The 17,042-nt window shown below is 37.3% G+C and overlaps 2 protein-coding genes across 2 annotated transcripts; both read left to right on the top strand.

Moving 5' to 3' along the window:
- The first annotated feature begins 3,905 nt into the window (after positions 1-3,905).
- Positions 3,906-11,670, top strand: LOC144443731 (monocarboxylate transporter 13-like). The gene is made up of 4 exons (XM_078133276.1): positions 3,906-4,122; positions 6,636-6,779; positions 11,092-11,495; positions 11,620-11,670. Exons 1-4 carry the CDS (start codon positions 3,906-3,908, stop codon positions 11,668-11,670), a joined length of 816 nt encoding a protein of 271 aa, XP_077989402.1.
- Positions 11,671-11,920: 250 nt separating this feature from the next.
- On the top strand, positions 11,921-14,134 carry LOC144453798 (monocarboxylate transporter 9-like). The gene is made up of 2 exons (XM_078145159.1): positions 11,921-12,009; positions 13,382-14,134. The coding sequence occupies exons 1-2, from the start codon at positions 11,940-11,942 to the stop codon at positions 13,525-13,527; spliced, it is 216 nt and encodes a 71-aa protein (XP_078001285.1). The 5' UTR covers positions 11,921-11,939; the 3' UTR covers positions 13,528-14,134.
- Positions 14,135-17,042: the final 2,908 nt, after the last annotated feature.

Genomic DNA, 17,042 nt, shown 5'->3' with positions numbered 1-17,042 from the left:
TAACCATATCGGCCCTCGATATCAGTATGCGATTATAGTAGTATTGCGCCGGATCGGAGCGCCGTAAGTTTAGATAAAACGTAGGGGAAAAAGGCGCTAGCGACTGTCGACAGTCTAACCATCGACTTGGCCAATAGGAACACTGACAGTCAGGACTGCCAGTACAAGATGGCACGGACACGAACGGGCGCAGAGGAAACTACACTGTCAAGTCACATGTATTTGAATGTGTTACAACCCAACTAGCCCTACTTGCATGCCATGGTGGGTCCGTGAATCGATTCTGACTGTTGTCACTGTCGCTCTCATGACAACAGTCAAAGTAGAGTCACGTACACTGCAGCCCACAGACAAGTACGACTGGGTAAAGCCATACAAATAGGCTAGGTTCCAACATGCTAAGATGTCTCAGCACCTCAGGGGTGTACTCAGGCATAGAAAAACTACACAACCGGACGTAAAATGAATGCCTTCCAAATGGCGATTTTAAACTATGTTTTTATATTCGTCTAAATGACCAGGCTGTGAAGGTATCTATATTTTTTTGCCAAAAATGACCACATCTAATGGAATGTATTGTTTCGTTGTTTTGTAGTATGTACAATGTATAAACTAATTTCTTATATAGAAAGTGCAAGCCACATCAGTAAAATTGATAAGACTTATGAGTCAAGAATGATATCATCAATGTATACCCCAAGTTAAAGATGAAAATCTGAGAAACCATTCATGATGACTCATCTAACTGGTAATTAATCAGTAATCATTAATTATGCAAATTAGTCATTTAAGATGCATGCCACACCCATCATGCGTATACGACATATGAGTTATGATATAATGTAGTTATCCAGCATATTAAATTAAAATTGTAAGCAACAATTGATAATATATCATCAAAGTTGAAACTGTAGGTATGCAAATCATCATGTAATGTATGCAAGATACATGTCAACCTCTCAATTTCAGTTAATGCTTAGTATGATTGGTGTGCAAGGTTAATCTTTCTCCAAGGACAGATTTCCCTCCTGAGAAGACAGAGCTTGTATCAGCAAACACGTCTAGCGTGTTATTTTGACAGACTAACATAATATGAGGATGAGAAGACAATCAAATTTGCATCTTGAAGGAGACTCGAAAGTTAAAACTAACAATGCAACGCGATAACCAAACAGATAATGCGGTTTTTTTTTTCAAATAATAATTAGTTTTCAGTCTTAACAAAACCAGTATGAGATATAATTTGCAATGAAGACCACAGCTACCAAATAAATTCTTGGGTGACATCACTGAGTGTTCTACAAGACATGGTTTTGTCGACTTTTTTGTCAACTTGTCACACTCACAGTTAAAACATTTTAATATGTCCTTGCGTGAGGCATTCGGTACCTAATTATATCTGGTTATTAGAAGGAACATGTAGAACTAAACACTGTTGTGTACTTTTTGATTTGTATATTGCTGAACACGTAATTATAAAAGAAAGTTTAATTAACTCAAATTGCCAAAACATTAATGCATGTGCTTACTTTGGCGAATCGGCACTTCTGAGGGGCATTTGAAAGACATTTTTATGAGTGTATGTATTATGTAACGAAATATCCACTGAGTAGAGTAACATAAACAAAATGATCATTTATATATGTATCTAAACATAATGTAATGTTACCCAACACTTTCTTTGTTATAAAGAATGCATTTTGTTTCAATAAATGTCAATTATAAGAACACGCCACTGCTAAAGCGGAGTTTCATGTTTTAGTTTGGCCACGTACAAATTCAAGAACAAACATAACAAAAACAAATTGAAAAATGCCGACAAAATCACTTCTTGTAACAGACTGGCTTTTGCTACATGTCATAAAAGGTCTCTATTGTATTGTATTGCAACATGTATGCGTACAGCATGGTTTCAGTACACAATCAGAGGTAGGATGACAAAGTTGTAAAGTTGTAAAACGTTGCATATCTTTTTAGTCATCAGGGTATATTGTTAGTTTTACCTTCGAGTTTCCTTCAAGATGCAAATCTGATTGTCTTACCATGCACATATTATGTTAGTCTGTCAAAACAAAACACTGACTTTGTGTTTGCTGATGACTTCAGATCACAGAAGTGAAAGTTGACCTTGGAGAGGAGTGGAGAGAGAATAAGCCTCGTATAGCAATTGCACCTGATAGCTTTTCGTTCACACATCTTATCCAAACTGAAATGCTGCAATGAAACTCAGCTGACTACTAAAAGAAGGGGTTTGAGGATGAACCTATGGTATTGCAACATGCAACCTATATATCTTTTAAACTAATGTTCCCGTGTCATAAAAATGGCTTATACTCACATGGAAAGGTAAACCATGGAAACCGAACAAGCATATGCTGCGATTGCGCTGCCATGTTGTACTGTTTGGCATGGACGAAGTTGCCGGCAGAAATAATGCTTTCAAACTCTTCTACGTACGGTGACTATGATATCAATCGAACAGACATGACTCTCTTGCCTTCTGTCGACGCAGTTAACAAATAGACACGGAAACGCGAATGGTTTTATTTTGAAAACAAAACAGGCTTAATACCTTCAAGGGCTAATCTACATCTTTCTAACTTTGACAATAGCGTGTCGCTCAATAGACTATTTTTTTCCACCAAAGCTGTTACGACAACATCAATACAATGTAAATGACATGCAAGTATGTATTGTAATGCAACTTTAACCGGTTTTGCAAGCTTATGCCATAGATGGCGCTGTAGTAATTTGAAGGTCAAATCTGTGTAGTGTATCCCGTTGGGGTAGCTGAAAACATTTCAATAAGTAAGCAACTCAAGATTCATCAAACAGAAAAAGATGTTGCTATGTCAGATAAATTGTTCAAAAAAAGTCTTCAAAAAATTAATTATAAAACCTTGAACTCAAAACCGATCATTTTGATTGGAGCAACAAAAGAGAAAAAGTCTCAGAGGGAACGGAAGTTGCATGGTTTGGAAACCGACTGGACTCAATGGTCAATAACTTGTTAAATCTGTTGATTGTGTTCTAGTTCCTTACTTAAATGTCATCTTTATTCTGCAATATATAGTTGCCTGATATACAATACTGACTGTTTCATAGTCTGTCTGTCTGTCCCCGCCCCCCCTCTCCCTCTCTCTCTCTCTCTCTCTCTCTCTCTCTCTCTCTCTCTCTCTCTCTCTCTCTCTCTCTCTCTCTCTCTCTCTCTCTAAAAGGATGAATTATCTCCCATTTGAAACAAGTCAGTAGAAATGTTAGAGGTATACTTCACCTTAGATTTTGTGATGTTTTTACTTTCAGCTATAGTGTGAGAACATAAATCTGAGTCAAATCATAGACAGTGGAGTTTCCCAAGTGTTATAGAGGACAAACGTGTGGTTTATCTTATGCAACAGAGGGCGCTGTAGAGTTAGAGCTAAGCCACTATATTGTCTTTCAATGTGAATCTGATTCTGAATCTGAGACCAACTTTATACTCGTGGTTTGTCAGTATTTATATGTTGCTGTTTGTTTGTTTGTTTGTTTGTTTGTTTGTTTGTTTGTTTGTTTGTTTGTTTGTTTGTTTGTTTGCTTGTTGTTGTTGCAAATATAACTATTAAACTGAGCCTGAACCCCCTGTGGTCACATGAGTAGGGTCAATCATAGTTAATGTGCAGAGGCTATCACCCTGGGTCTCTCCAACACGTTACGGTCAAAATAGTCTAGTTCCTGACGACCGTGTTCCGATTTTTCACTACGTTATCTTCATATACATAGTTATGTCAATATGATTGACCCTAGACATCACATATTTCGAATCGTATTTGGGTCATGGCATATGATGTTTTAACTGTCACTGCGTATGTGTGTACACAATGTCAGTTTGCTGATATAGACTGTATTGGTATTTCGATCACGTAAACATGACGAACTCTCGTCAGCAACCGAGGGTGGTAGATTCCCCCGACGGAGGATGGGGATGGCTAATAGTGGTCGCATCTTTCTTCGTAACGTTCTTAATGCGAGGCAGTGAAGCAGCAATGACGGTTGTATACGTAAAATTCCTTGACTATTTCGAGGCAGGCAGCGCTGTGACATCTGGAATCATTTCTGTGTTTACTGCCGCTAATTTTAGCGCGGGTAAGTGGATGTTTATTAAACATAAAAAGGTATCTACTAGAAGCCAACATAAATGTACAAAAAATCAACATTACCGCATGTGTTTGAAAAAACGTGCTTGTCTTGTATAGCGTTTTGTTTACTATATCAAGATGAAATACGCCATTGATTTGTTAGGTTCAGCTTGTCAAGGTATTATGTGCTGATGTGACCTTGACCCTCTCTCTCACCCCCTCACTCTGCAGCGTTGAAAACAAGCTGATGATAAACACTTCAGGACAGTAACCTGTACCCAGTCCAATTGGCCTCTATATTATATTAGATTAAAGTCGAATATTAACTTGTAAATTGTGAATGGTGACTGATGATACCATGGCAACATCGTTTATGAAATAAAGGGAATATAAAATGGCGATAACCGTACCAGTCACATGTTCGATCACAATACGGATAATGGCTATTCTGGTAATTTACTGATACTTACAGGTCAAAATTACATCAATGTGAACCCCTTCCGAAATAAAACACCTTACGGTTAAAACATTATAACGGTCGTTAAAAAATTGTCCTGGTTTTCTGACAGTGATGAACAGAAATATTTACATTTGATAAACGAATCCTTTGTTTGAATCATTCATGTCATGTGACTACATTAAGTTTTGAATTGTTATCAGCAACGGGTAAAATGTTTTCATTAGCGTGACAAATTATGTTTTTCGTTACCCGAGCGACCCAAATTTTCATTAAAAACTTGTTATTTTCGCCCGCCCTTAATATTTTGAATAACAAAAAGTTTGGACTGTCGACGCCAACTACAGTCATGGCGGCGGCGATGACTCTTTTTTCATGAACAGGACATTGGATATATATATATATATATATATATATATATATATATATATATATATATATATATATATATATATATATATATATATATATATATATATATATATATATATATGTATGTATGTGTGTGTGTTTGTAATATTGATAATAGGAAAATATAAACGACTCGTATTTCCGAGTACACTCAATGCTAATGTTCATGCTTGTATCATACAGTAAATGATTATGTCACTTATCCATTCCACGATATTGGAGAAGAATATTAACTTGACATTTAGAAATATAATAAATCAAATAATCATGTTTGAACTGGCAAGAAAAATTCCATAAGAGCGACCATATTTATTTAGTATGTCTCTCATTGTAATCCAATTGCCAGATGTAATCTAAATGCCTTCTGTAAGGATATTACAACGTACATATCCTTTGCTATCATCAATGCATGTATTACATGAAATTATAAGAATAATGATAATATTCTTTAAAATCTACATCATCAAGTGATATCGGACATGTGTGCTTTTATATCATAAGATATTGCCTAATTACCTTAACATCATTAATTATCAAAATGACATATCAAAGTCAAAAGCTACGCCAATAAGATTTATTATGGGATGCTTGCATTTTGTATTCGTCAATGTATGTACCAAATTGTATTAAATTTGACATTCCATTTCTTAACTGGGATAGTGCCTAATTATCAAAATTAATTAATTATGCAAATTGCTCATGAAATCAAAAGCTACATTAACAAGTGCCTTGTTATCTATGTGTATACCAAATTATATTTAATTGGTAGCCTAATTACTAAAGATCATTAATTATATAAATGACACAACTTTCATTGAATGTTCATCAAAAGATATCCAGTTCTTATAATTAGCAAAAGGAATATATGTAGCAAGTTCACTAGAATTGATGCAATATGTAGTTTTTGAGATATTGTGTTCACATACAGACAGACAGACAGATGCAGGCATAACCTTCCCATACTATACAGAATGTTTACACATGTTCTTTAGGGTAATGGCTACTACTGATTGTAATTATTTAGGTTTTGGTAAACAGTCTATAACTGCTAATGAGGAATTTGCATAAATCATGATTTTTAGTAATAAGGCTGGGTCTTATAATGCATGCCTTAAATTTCACGTAAGTTTGTGCATTGTTAAGTTATAGCCTAATTATTAAAAAGAATTAATTGTGCAAATGACTTATGAGGGTGAAAGCTATATCAGCAAGCTTAAGACAACAGATGCACTCTGTTTACAGCAATGTAGTTACATAGCATGAATTTTACAGCATACATTATTAAGATATTGCCTAATTATCAAAAAGTATTATTCATGCAAATACCAGTCATCAATATTCATAGGATGTTTACCAAAACCTCATCAGTTCTAGCCATTACTCTACAAACTATAGCTATGTGTAGCAAATTTGCTTTGGATAGAGCAAGTTGTTGTTGAGAAAACGATGACATAGACATACAGACAGACAGACACACAGACAGACACACGCACAGACAAACATAACTAAAACATAACCTTCCCATACGGAAGGGAAAAGGGGCTACGTACACTAAAGTTTACTGCATAAATAAACGGCATTATCTTTTAGAATGCATCATGTCTCTGTTGTTGCATTGCTTTGATCTTTGATATCTTCTCTGTTCCTTTTAGGTTTAATTGGGGCATTTCTTTCAAAGAAATATGGTTTCCGTAAAGTTGCCATTTGCGGTGGCGCACTATCATTTTTGTCATTCCTTGCAAGTTCTTTTGCTAATGGTGTGATTTATTTGTATATCAGTCTAGGAATTTTTGCAGGTAAGTAATCAATGTAAACATTGTAAAATCGACGACGACGACAACGACAGCAACAACAACAATATGAATTTGAGAACCAATAACGAGAAGTCGGTAAGGGTGAGGTAACATAATAATTTCATGTAGGATAATTCGGTAGCCAAATTGAACTTGAATAAACAAATTTCTAGATTTGCATTTGAAGTGATTGTCGGATGTGCTATCAGTAATAAACCAGATTTAAAGTCAATGCCTTCCTATAGGGCAAACTCATTAGATTTTCGTTCCTACGCACAATGAAATTTGGAATGCAGTAGAACATATGCAATTAGTTATGTTTGAAGTATGTACAACATTTAGGGAGCCTTCAGTATTTTCAGGGGGCGGAGGAAATCACACATGGTCTGTTAAGAATAACACGACCCTCCCCCATTCTCCATTCGTAAAAAGTGAACCTCCCCATTATCCTATTTTGTAAAACGTGACCCTCCCCATGATATTTGCATATACTGAACGTTAATCAATATTCCTATTGTATACATACAAATTAAATGATTTTGACTCTGTATTAGAAGGCAATATTTGTACATATACTACCATTGCAGGAGTTATATAGAAACGCCTGTGATCAGAAAGAAAAAAGTCTACTTCTTATCACTATCAAACTGACAAATATTGGTACAAAACCAACACCGGGCCCCTCTGATGTAGGTTCATGCACATACATGTATTTGTCTGGGCCGGGGTTCACGCGACTCTTTTATCAGTTTGTCTGTGTCTGTGAAAGTTTGTCATGTCGTAACATAACATTTGAGTGTAAGCTTGTATAATGCAATGTAATAGTCTGTCTGGTCCTAAAAATAAACTTTCAGTGTATAGATTATAAGTTGAGTTTTGGGCTAAAAATCGTCAACACACACATGACAATACAACAAAACATATACACGGCATTCAAGTCTGCAATGAATACTTACAACAGATGTGATCGTGGAGTTTGTATTGTAGCAACTCCGCTTGTGTAAAGTCCTTTTCGAATTCTCTTGAACGGATTTTGAAATCGAAATGACAGAAATCATCTGAGTATTGCAGAAGAACCGGATCAATGCCACTCCAATAGAAAGGCTATGGAAGCCGAAGGGGACATTTGAGTAGAGCAAAATGTTAAAAATTATCTCGTTATCTCGACTTATTATGTCGTTATCATGATATACTATCTCATTATCTCGACATAGCTAAGAAACTTCCTTGGCAAATTTCAGCAAAACCAGCCCATTAATTTTAGAGTAATTGACCTTTCACCAAAAAAACACTTTTCCCCCCGAAATCCACACACTTCAAAAGATCTCTTCCATTTTTGCAAACTTTCATCTACCCAGCTATATGGACAAATCTACCAAATGGCAGGGCTGGCTGATGCTCCGTTCAAAAGAAGAGATTGTTGTTGACTGTTTTATCAATCAACCTCGCAATAAAGTGTAAAACATCAAATGATTGGATCAAGATCAAAGAGGTCACGGAAATAGTTATGAGTGTGGTGTATGCGTCCGCGTCAAGGCATGGTAAGGTCTTCGACCTTGTCGTGCGCCCTCTCGTGGCCAGTCCAAACTGACCTCTGTTGTTTTTAATATATATATCATTTTTGTATGAATGGATTTATAAGTATGACCCAAAGCCTGTACCTTCCACCAGAGTGTACAGGACAAGGTCAAGGACCTTAGACAAAGACATAAAGAGTCTTGACAAATAATGCACCATAGGTCTGGAATATCTCCCTCCCTTAAACAACAGGATATTTGAGTGAAGTGAAGGGATTGTCCAGTGCAGGTGTGGTGGCGAGTCCCACTCAACGCACACAACAAGCACAACATGTGAGCTTTAAATGGCTGGCGCCGAATTGGCAATCTTTGTTACCGGTGAAAAAGGAAAATTTGCTGATACACAATAAAAGGATATCGAAGGACTAAATTGCACCTTATGTTACGTTAGACACACAGTGTCAGCTAATATATCCTTTATAAACTAAACCAGCCAAGCACAGACACTATGTGTACAAGTTTGGAGGTATATGTATGCATGCAGTGCCTAATTTATAGATAGGGAACTGTGTCTGACATCATAGTGAACATCTAGACCATCCAACCTTGAGTGTTTATCTTTATGCAGAGTGCAATCAATGTACTCAGTCTGTTATTTGCTCACTCCTTTGGTTATAAAGTTTGTTTGTTTTATAACATGTATGTTTAACTGCCCATCTGTACATTTTCAATCGTGACAAGGTACCCTGTAGTAGTATATGATAACTAATAGTAAAATAGACAAGTGCGTTTGTCAGTTTGGGTGCATTATTAGTGTAAGTTCGATAACGAGATAGCTATGTCGAGATAACAAGATAGCTATGTTGAGATAACGAGATAGCTATGTCGAGATAACGACATAGTAAGTCGAGATAACGAGATAGCTATGTCAAGTTAACGAGATAGTGTATCGAGATAACAACATAGTAAGTCGAGATAAAGAGATAGTAAGTCGAGATAACGAGATAATTTTTAACATTTTGCTCTATGCAAATGTCCCCTCCAGGCTTCCATAAAAGGCAACCGTATGTGTCGTCTGTTGGTTCTGACAAGATACTAGTCCTGCTTGCAGGTGCACGCGTTCCACTCAACACCATGACGGAGAATGATGGACCGACTTACTCAGCTCCGTATGCAAGCAGGACTAACAGCCTACACAGGATAATTGTTCATCACTGAAATGGGTGCTAAAACTTTTCGTTTGACCATATCGACTACCAATTTATTAATTAATGTTTAGCTTTTTACAATTATTAATACAATTTTGATGATAATTTACAATATAGAGTGACTTTAATATTGAAACAAGGCTATTCGGACATGAAATGTGATTTTTCTCACTGCTACTCCACACTTTATCATGTATGTACCTTCAAACCAATCGGTGATCTGACACCAACATGTAGATCATATTAAATATGCAATCAGCCGACTTTTCTGTAATACGGTAATGATGAAACCTTCAAGTAGCCGTCGTCTATTTCAATATGGAAAAGCCTAAATGAAGACTTTCGATCGTTAACAAATAGTTACAGAATTGAAAGTCTGTGGATGTGACAAAACAACTGGTCAGGAGTGTGTTGGCAGTTTTTCAAGGGTAGCGGAGAAAATGTCCATGTCACTACAGGAAAGAGTGTGTGGACAACATTTTGTGAAATTGGTGAATTCATAGACCATTGATGGATATGGTCTATGTTAAAGCATATTAACAATAGAATTCAACTTTTAGTGCAAAATTCATAATTACTCTATGAGCTTACACTCAAATTTTGTGTTACAACATGACTAACTTTCACAGAATAAACAAACTTATAAGAGAGTCGCGTGAACCTAGGGGACCCGGTGTTGATTTTTGTATCAGTGTTTGTCAGTTTGGTAGTGATAAGAAGTAGACTTTTTTTCGGTACCCTCAAAGACAGTTTTCATTGTGCACCACTGATAAAACGATGTTCTGATCACAGGCGTTTCTATATAACTCCTGCAATGGTTGTAGTGTAACAAACATTAAAAAACATCACTGCTACCATCACCGTCATATTTTAACAACAACATTCACGGGCAGTGTGAGTGATAAGGTGAGATGGTACACTCAACAACATGCATCATTTTATTAAACAATTTCTTACAATATGTGTATTTTTATTTTTGTATTTTGGCATGTAAAGTACTCGTTGAGTGCTCATGTCACGTTTACATCTCAAAACACACAGAACAAATTTACAATAATTGAATATTCAATTTGGTCACAAAACTATGGATTGTAAAATGTGACCCTCCCCCAAATATTGTAATGCAAAATATGACTGGCCCTCCCCCTTGTAAATACTGAAGGCTCCCTTAATTGAATTTGAAAAGTGTATGTGCACTAAATTTTGTTTGATTTGAGCCAGCCGTTTTTGAGAAAACGATGACACAGACAGATAGATAGACAGACAGACAGACAAGTACTTTTCATCCCTAAATTAAAGTCTTCCCTTACGGAAGTTCAAAAGTCATCCACGACAAATTGTCGACAATCGCTTGCTCGATGAGGCCCTGTCACAGTCCATCGAACTTCAAGCGTAAAGGTCACATGAGAACGGTTGTAACAGTGAAAACCACCACCACCACCACCACCACCACCACCACACCCACCACCACCATACTCATCATTCCACTGCACCACCAGCACCAGCAATGACATCCGTTGTTGTCATTCTCACACCACCATCAAAACCATCAGCATAGAACGCGCATGATGACTATTTCTTTCATTTCAGGTAGTTCATTTGGGCTGGTCCTTATGCCAACAATGGTGTCACTGGGACGTTACTTTAAAAAACGCTACGTCATTGCAAGCAGTTTGTCACTTTCAGGTCAAGGTGTTGGAGCATTTGTAATGCCACCACTTTGTCAGTTTCTACTTGATCATTATGGTTGGAGAGGTACATTGATGGTATTTGCATCCATTTCGGCCAATATGTGTGTTTGTGCAGCGCTTCTCAGACCAATACACCTGATTACAGACGTTGACGAAAGAGATAAAGAAGTCAAAATGGATTCAACTGTGGACGACAACAGTAGCAAAACCTGTGACAATAAGACTGAAGACGCGAATATATCGTCGGAAGATGCACTGGTAGATGGCGCGAGACAACTTGATGACAAGAGTAAACATGCTGGTGTAAAAGAGGACGGAAAAATAAGAGACCGACGTCAAAATGCAATGGTTTCACTTTTCAAAGACACTCCTTTAATCATTGCATTATTGATATATTACTTTTTGTATTCTCTTGGTACAAGCATAGTATTTTGCCACTTTGTCGATGCAGCAATCAGAAAAGGAACGGGTGGAGTAGATGCATCATTCTTACTGTCCACGATGGGCATTGTAACTTGTATCACGTCCATAGCGACTGGTTTCCTTTTGGACTGCTGTGGCGTTGAAGACGGGCGAATATACACACACTGTTTAGGAGTTGCTTTGTTTGGTGTTGCATCAGCCGCTGTACCATCATCGAACTCTTATATATTGTTGGTATCAATATCGGCCGTGATGGGAGTAGGCCGTGGAATGTTTTCGGCTTTGGATCCGGTGTGTATAAAACAGGTTGTTGGCGTTGAGAGGATGTCAGAGGGCTTTGGTATTGCAATCTTCGTTAGCGGTTTCGGATTCCTTACCGGTCCACCATTATCAGGTTAGTGAATGCATATTTTATCAAATTTGTTGTAGGTAATGGCATCACTTGGTTATTGACAAGTGCTTCGGAATGGAGCACCTTGTCGTACAGCTGCAACCCCCATCTCAGTTCATTGTAAGCTTCTCCTTTCGGATATAAATTGCCTCCCACCACTTCTTGTGTAGATCTCTAGTCTCTTTATGCTTTAGTTGGTACCCATCACTATCTACTTGGTGTCTCCTGGTCCATGAATGCTCTGCTCGTGCTGACTTCATGGTCTTATACTTGGGGATGGGGGGGGGGGGTGTCCTCAATTCCGAAGCACTTGTCAAGAACCACATGACGGCATTAACACCAACGGTAAATAATCCACTGAAGAAGTCACTCAAGTCTAGACGAAATAAATGACATGGTTTCTGCATGCTTGTGACTTAACTCAAACCGGGTATTAGGATATAACTTATAAACGACCCGTAATTTGTTATACATATCAAAACATTTACAAGAACTCTATACTATGCTATCAACAGTACTGACAATGTCAGAACACAAACTGTAATACTGCAATAGTTTTATCTAAGTTTTTTGTAAGTATTTTCACATAAGGGAAACCTTACAAACGCAGCTTATGCTACATTAATAAGGTGTTTGTCAACCTTAATCGGATGTTTGTCCACCTTAATCAGATGTTTGTCCACCTTAATCAGATGTTTGTCCAGCCAGGTGATAAGATTTATCATGGTTTGTAAGATTTTTTGTCGTTATTCACCGTATCCACTGAAAGTATGAAATACAACGTAGACTAGTAATTTTTCTATCGATATCAACAGTGGATTGTGTACATTTTACCACTGCCACAGTTACCACCACCACCACCACCACCACCACCACCACCACCACCACCACCACCACCACCACCACCGGTAACACCACCACTTGTACCATCACCGCTTCTACCAACATTACCATTACAACCACAATATGTACCACCACCACCACCACCACCACCACCACCACCACCATCATCATCATCATCGTCATCATCATGCACCACCACCACCACCACCACCACCACCACCACCACCACCACCACCACCAGTATTAACAGCATTGCAATTACCAGCACCACCCCAGCACTAGCATCAACACCAGCACCAGCACCAACACCAGCATCGGTACAACCAACGTCACCATTGCCACCATCATAGGTACCACCAGCACCAGCCCACCACAAGCACCACCACCACCGGTACTGCCAACATAACCATTACCACCACCATATGTACCACCAGCACCAGCGTCACATTAAACTTAGTACGATACTCCTACAGAATGATGACGACGTTTCATGCATGACTTGTTAAACCCAGTGTCCATTATTTTCTTACAGGTTACTTTTTTGACAAGACTGACTCGTACAACTTGTCGTTTTATTTTACTACGGGAGTATTGATATGTGGATCGTTAATCATGGCAATTCCACAGAAGTGTTTTGGTACAAGTGCGAAGAATAAGAATAAAGAAGCACATATATAGCAAATATTCACAGAGGAGATATAGTGATTATCGTGAACTCAGTGATTAACATGTTAAAGAATAGCCAATACGTTTTGGACTCAAGAATGACGATCCATCGCGAGAAAATGAACTGCAAATCCTGGGACTCGACTGCAAACCATACATAAACAAGAAGTCTGAACCAAGGATAGTCTGGAAGGCACGCCGCGACGGGGCGCCCTCGGCCTCACACATCAGTCAACCCCTTTCGCGACACAACAGTTTAAACCTAAGAATGAGCATTGTCAACTGTGACCGAATACGAATATAATATCAGCCAGAATTCCTCAACTGATAAAAACATACACTTATATAATATCGCGCACCTTTGAATGTATGGGTAAACATAATGACTGTTCATGACAAAAGTAGTATGGACAAAAAAGGTTTGGCCCAAAAAATGTGTTCGGGAAAGGTTCCAATCGCCATTATGGCTTAGTCACGGTCATGTGCATATATTTTACATCGCAGCACTTATTTTGTTTTCGCCCCGCATGGTGTAGGTGGGCGATACCATGGCAACTGAGAGGAGCTTTCGGTCAATTAACTTTGAGGAAAATTTCAGCGACGACAAAGTATCCCAGTAATCAAGGTCATAAAGTTATTTTTCGTTTTGTGAATAAATAAAGTTCCAGTACTTAAATTTGAGTACCGTTTGTGTTGATCATGTTGTTTCATATATTCGTGCGTTGTTTGGTAATAGTGCTCTAGTGTTCAGTGCACATTATTTTCTCGTTGCACCAAGCGATGTTACCTTCGACGACCGTGTACTTACTTTTTCATGAGTGCGTCTAGAGATAAAAGGAAAGAGGGGTGTGACATAAAAATACCAGACGTTAAAACGCAACGCCATATTGAAGGGACGTTGGGCTGAAGAGAAAGTGTTTTTGTCAAAACATTTCGCAGCTCCTCTTAGCATTCTCAAAACAATTGTTCCCCCGACATGAACCAAAGAATTTTCGTAGGCTCCTCCAACCAAACAAAACACATTTTGCATGTATAAATGTACGGTACCCCCCCCCCCCCGCACTGCAGATGTACAATTGTAGTAGAGTAGAGTAGAGTAGAGTAGAGTAGAGTAGAGTAGAGTAGAGTACTATTTATGAAATTCATAATCTATGGTCAAATGAAACAAAGTAAACAAGAAGTATAACGGTGAATATTTCATTAATCTACAAAATAAAAAGAAATGAAAGTTAGAGATTGCTAATAATTATATTGATAAACTTTGACAATGAATACTCCACACAAGTCATTGATACGTTCTTAGATAGTTGATTAACTGACAGGATTTGAACATTTGCATCATACTTTTACATTTTACTAAAGAAAACTTGATTCTAGCAGTACTCATTGTTATAACACATTTAATTTAAATAACATTTGCATGTCCATTAATTGTTTTTTTTTTGGTAACATGTAGAAGTGGTTCAGTTGTTCAGCTATTCACTGTGCAGTTTTGTTTTAGCGATGTAATAAAGTGGTTAGTGTTAGTCTCACTATAAAAAACATTTCACACAGAAAGTTGGTAAAATAATGTACTTTTTTTTTTATTATAGTCACCATTTTATAAAAAAGCATTGTTATGAAAATTACGAAAATCTCAGAAGAATAATGACAGGGAAATGCACAAAAAAAAGAAGGATTTTTGAGGTTGGCCATAAATAATTCCAGTGTCTTACAGTTTTACCCCTGGAAAATTTTCATGATGAATGAATTGAACTAGGGATCTAAAATAATTTTGAGGCAATTCGAATTTCAATTTAAGTTCTAACAAATTTACCAAAAACACTGTCAATAATTGTCACCAACATCAGTACCGTAGCCTGCGGGGGGGGGGGGGCAAGGGGGGGGGGGCACCTCCCCCCCTGAGATTTTGGAAAAAAAGAAAGTAAAAAATGTTACCTTTTTAATACATAACGATTCTATTAAAATCGTTATTTACGTGACGATTCGATTCATAGCATGCGCGATTTAAATGGATGGTTTACTAAAGTGACTGTACACTGACTCCTGGCTAATATGTATCTTATATCGCTATTGTACGCTGGCTTAACTTTGAATAAAAATGTGTCCGGTTAAAAATTGTAACTTTTTGCAGCAAATTAAAAATTCTTTGTGCAGGAAAATACAAAAGAAGTGCGTACATGCACTGTGCATTTTTCGCGAGTAACAGTAGTCTTGAAAGTCTCCTTCATTTGAAGATAGCAAGTCGCAATTATAATGTCAGCGAGTGAAACTCAAAAAAAAAAGACGGAAAAAGTCCTTCAATGTGAGGCCGCCTGCTTTGCTGCATGCAGTGACTCCGAAGATGCGCTCGATCTCATTTACATCTTGTTCCGTATATTAAAACATTTCATACTGATAAAAATGGCAGCTCTCTTTTTGGAATATTTGGTGGCCCTGAAAAACTATTAAACTAGGTACGCAGTTTAAGCTCCACTATTTGAAGGTATTTCTTTCAACAATTGTGTTCGACGTTGTCTTTGGTTAAAATGTTGTTTGATATAATTATGCACACTGACACTAGCGTTATTCCGCAATTAATTTTGAAGCGACAATTTGCGATGGAAAGAATGACCCTGAATTTGTAAACAGAGCTGTACCTTCGACATCAAAATCCAAACTTCAATTTCCATTATAATGATAATGGCAAGGAGAATTCACTGAGTTCACCTTGGCTTCCGACATAAACGAGGCCATAACGGTTTTGGAAGTTGGGTAAAGAAAATGATTATTTTGTTGTGTTACTTATTTGAGAAAGTACTATCCATTTTTTTTACTTTGAATGTGACATCTTTTCGGCAACTACTTTGAAAGATACGACATTAGGCCAGAAAAAATGAAAAAGCTGTCCAACCTACCCAATATTTTTCTGGTGATGGGCAATAAATGCGGGCTTCGCATTTTTTCAAAATTAAGGACATTTCTTTATATTTTCTGAATAGTACGTGTAACAATAAACATTTGAGTCTCTTCCAAATTATATAATATCCTATACAGTGGTTTACTTGGCTTTGATGTTGCATACAAACATGAATTGAAATTAAATATGAATCCAAAGTTTACGACCATTGGGCCATCAAAAGTCTGAAAGTCTTGGGAAATGTTTTGCTTTTTATTCGGGATTTTTTGGAACCAAATTAAACTTCAGGAGAAGTCATTTACCATGTGCAATTCCGCATAATATCTTTCAGCTTTGCCACAACAATATACACTTCCAGATAATATGTAATGCTTAGCATAATTGTTTCAATTCTGGTATTTTATCATGTCTATGGTTTGATATTTTATGCCTCTAAATTCATATATTATATGATTTTATATCTCCACTGTAGTGTAGGTGACAGAAGGGGTGGCTAAAATGATGCTCGAGTTTCAATTGGCGGGGCTTAACATTTTTTGAGAAGAGAGGGTGAGAGGAACTACACCATTTGTTTAACCGTAAATTGTGTACATTTCCTAACTGTAGCTATGCAGACAAATTGCATAAG

This window comes from Glandiceps talaboti, chromosome 2 (genome assembly GCF_964340395.1).
Source record: "Glandiceps talaboti chromosome 2, keGlaTala1.1, whole genome shotgun sequence".
NCBI classification, from domain to species: Eukaryota; Metazoa; Hemichordata; class Enteropneusta; family Spengelidae; genus Glandiceps; species Glandiceps talaboti.
The sequence above is the reverse complement of the archived record's forward strand: the minus strand, read 5'-3'. Positions and strand labels throughout refer to the sequence as shown.

What these genes read in the sequence shown, in the direction of transcription:
- LOC144453798 (XM_078145159.1), top strand. Translation starts at nt 11,940, where the DNA reads ATGTCAGAGGGCTTTGGTATTGCAATCTTCGTTAGCGGTTTCGGATTC. An exon ending in TACCGGTCCACCATTATCAG is followed by an intron (nt 12,010 to 13,381) that starts GTTAGTGAATGC and finishes ATTTTCTTACAG; the next exon opens with GTTACTTTTTTGACAAGACT.
- LOC144443731 (XM_078133276.1), top strand. Translation starts at nt 3,906, where the DNA reads ATGACGAACTCTCGTCAGCAACCGAGGGTGGTAGATTCCCCCGACGGA. An exon ending in TGCCGCTAATTTTAGCGCGG is followed by an intron (nt 4,123 to 6,635) that starts GTAAGTGGATGT and finishes TGTTCCTTTTAG; the next exon opens with GTTTAATTGGGGCATTTCTT. An exon ending in ACAAGAGTAAACATGCTGGT is followed by an intron (nt 11,496 to 11,619) that starts GTAAAAGAGGAC and finishes GTACAAGCATAG; the next exon opens with TATTTTGCCACTTTGTCGAT.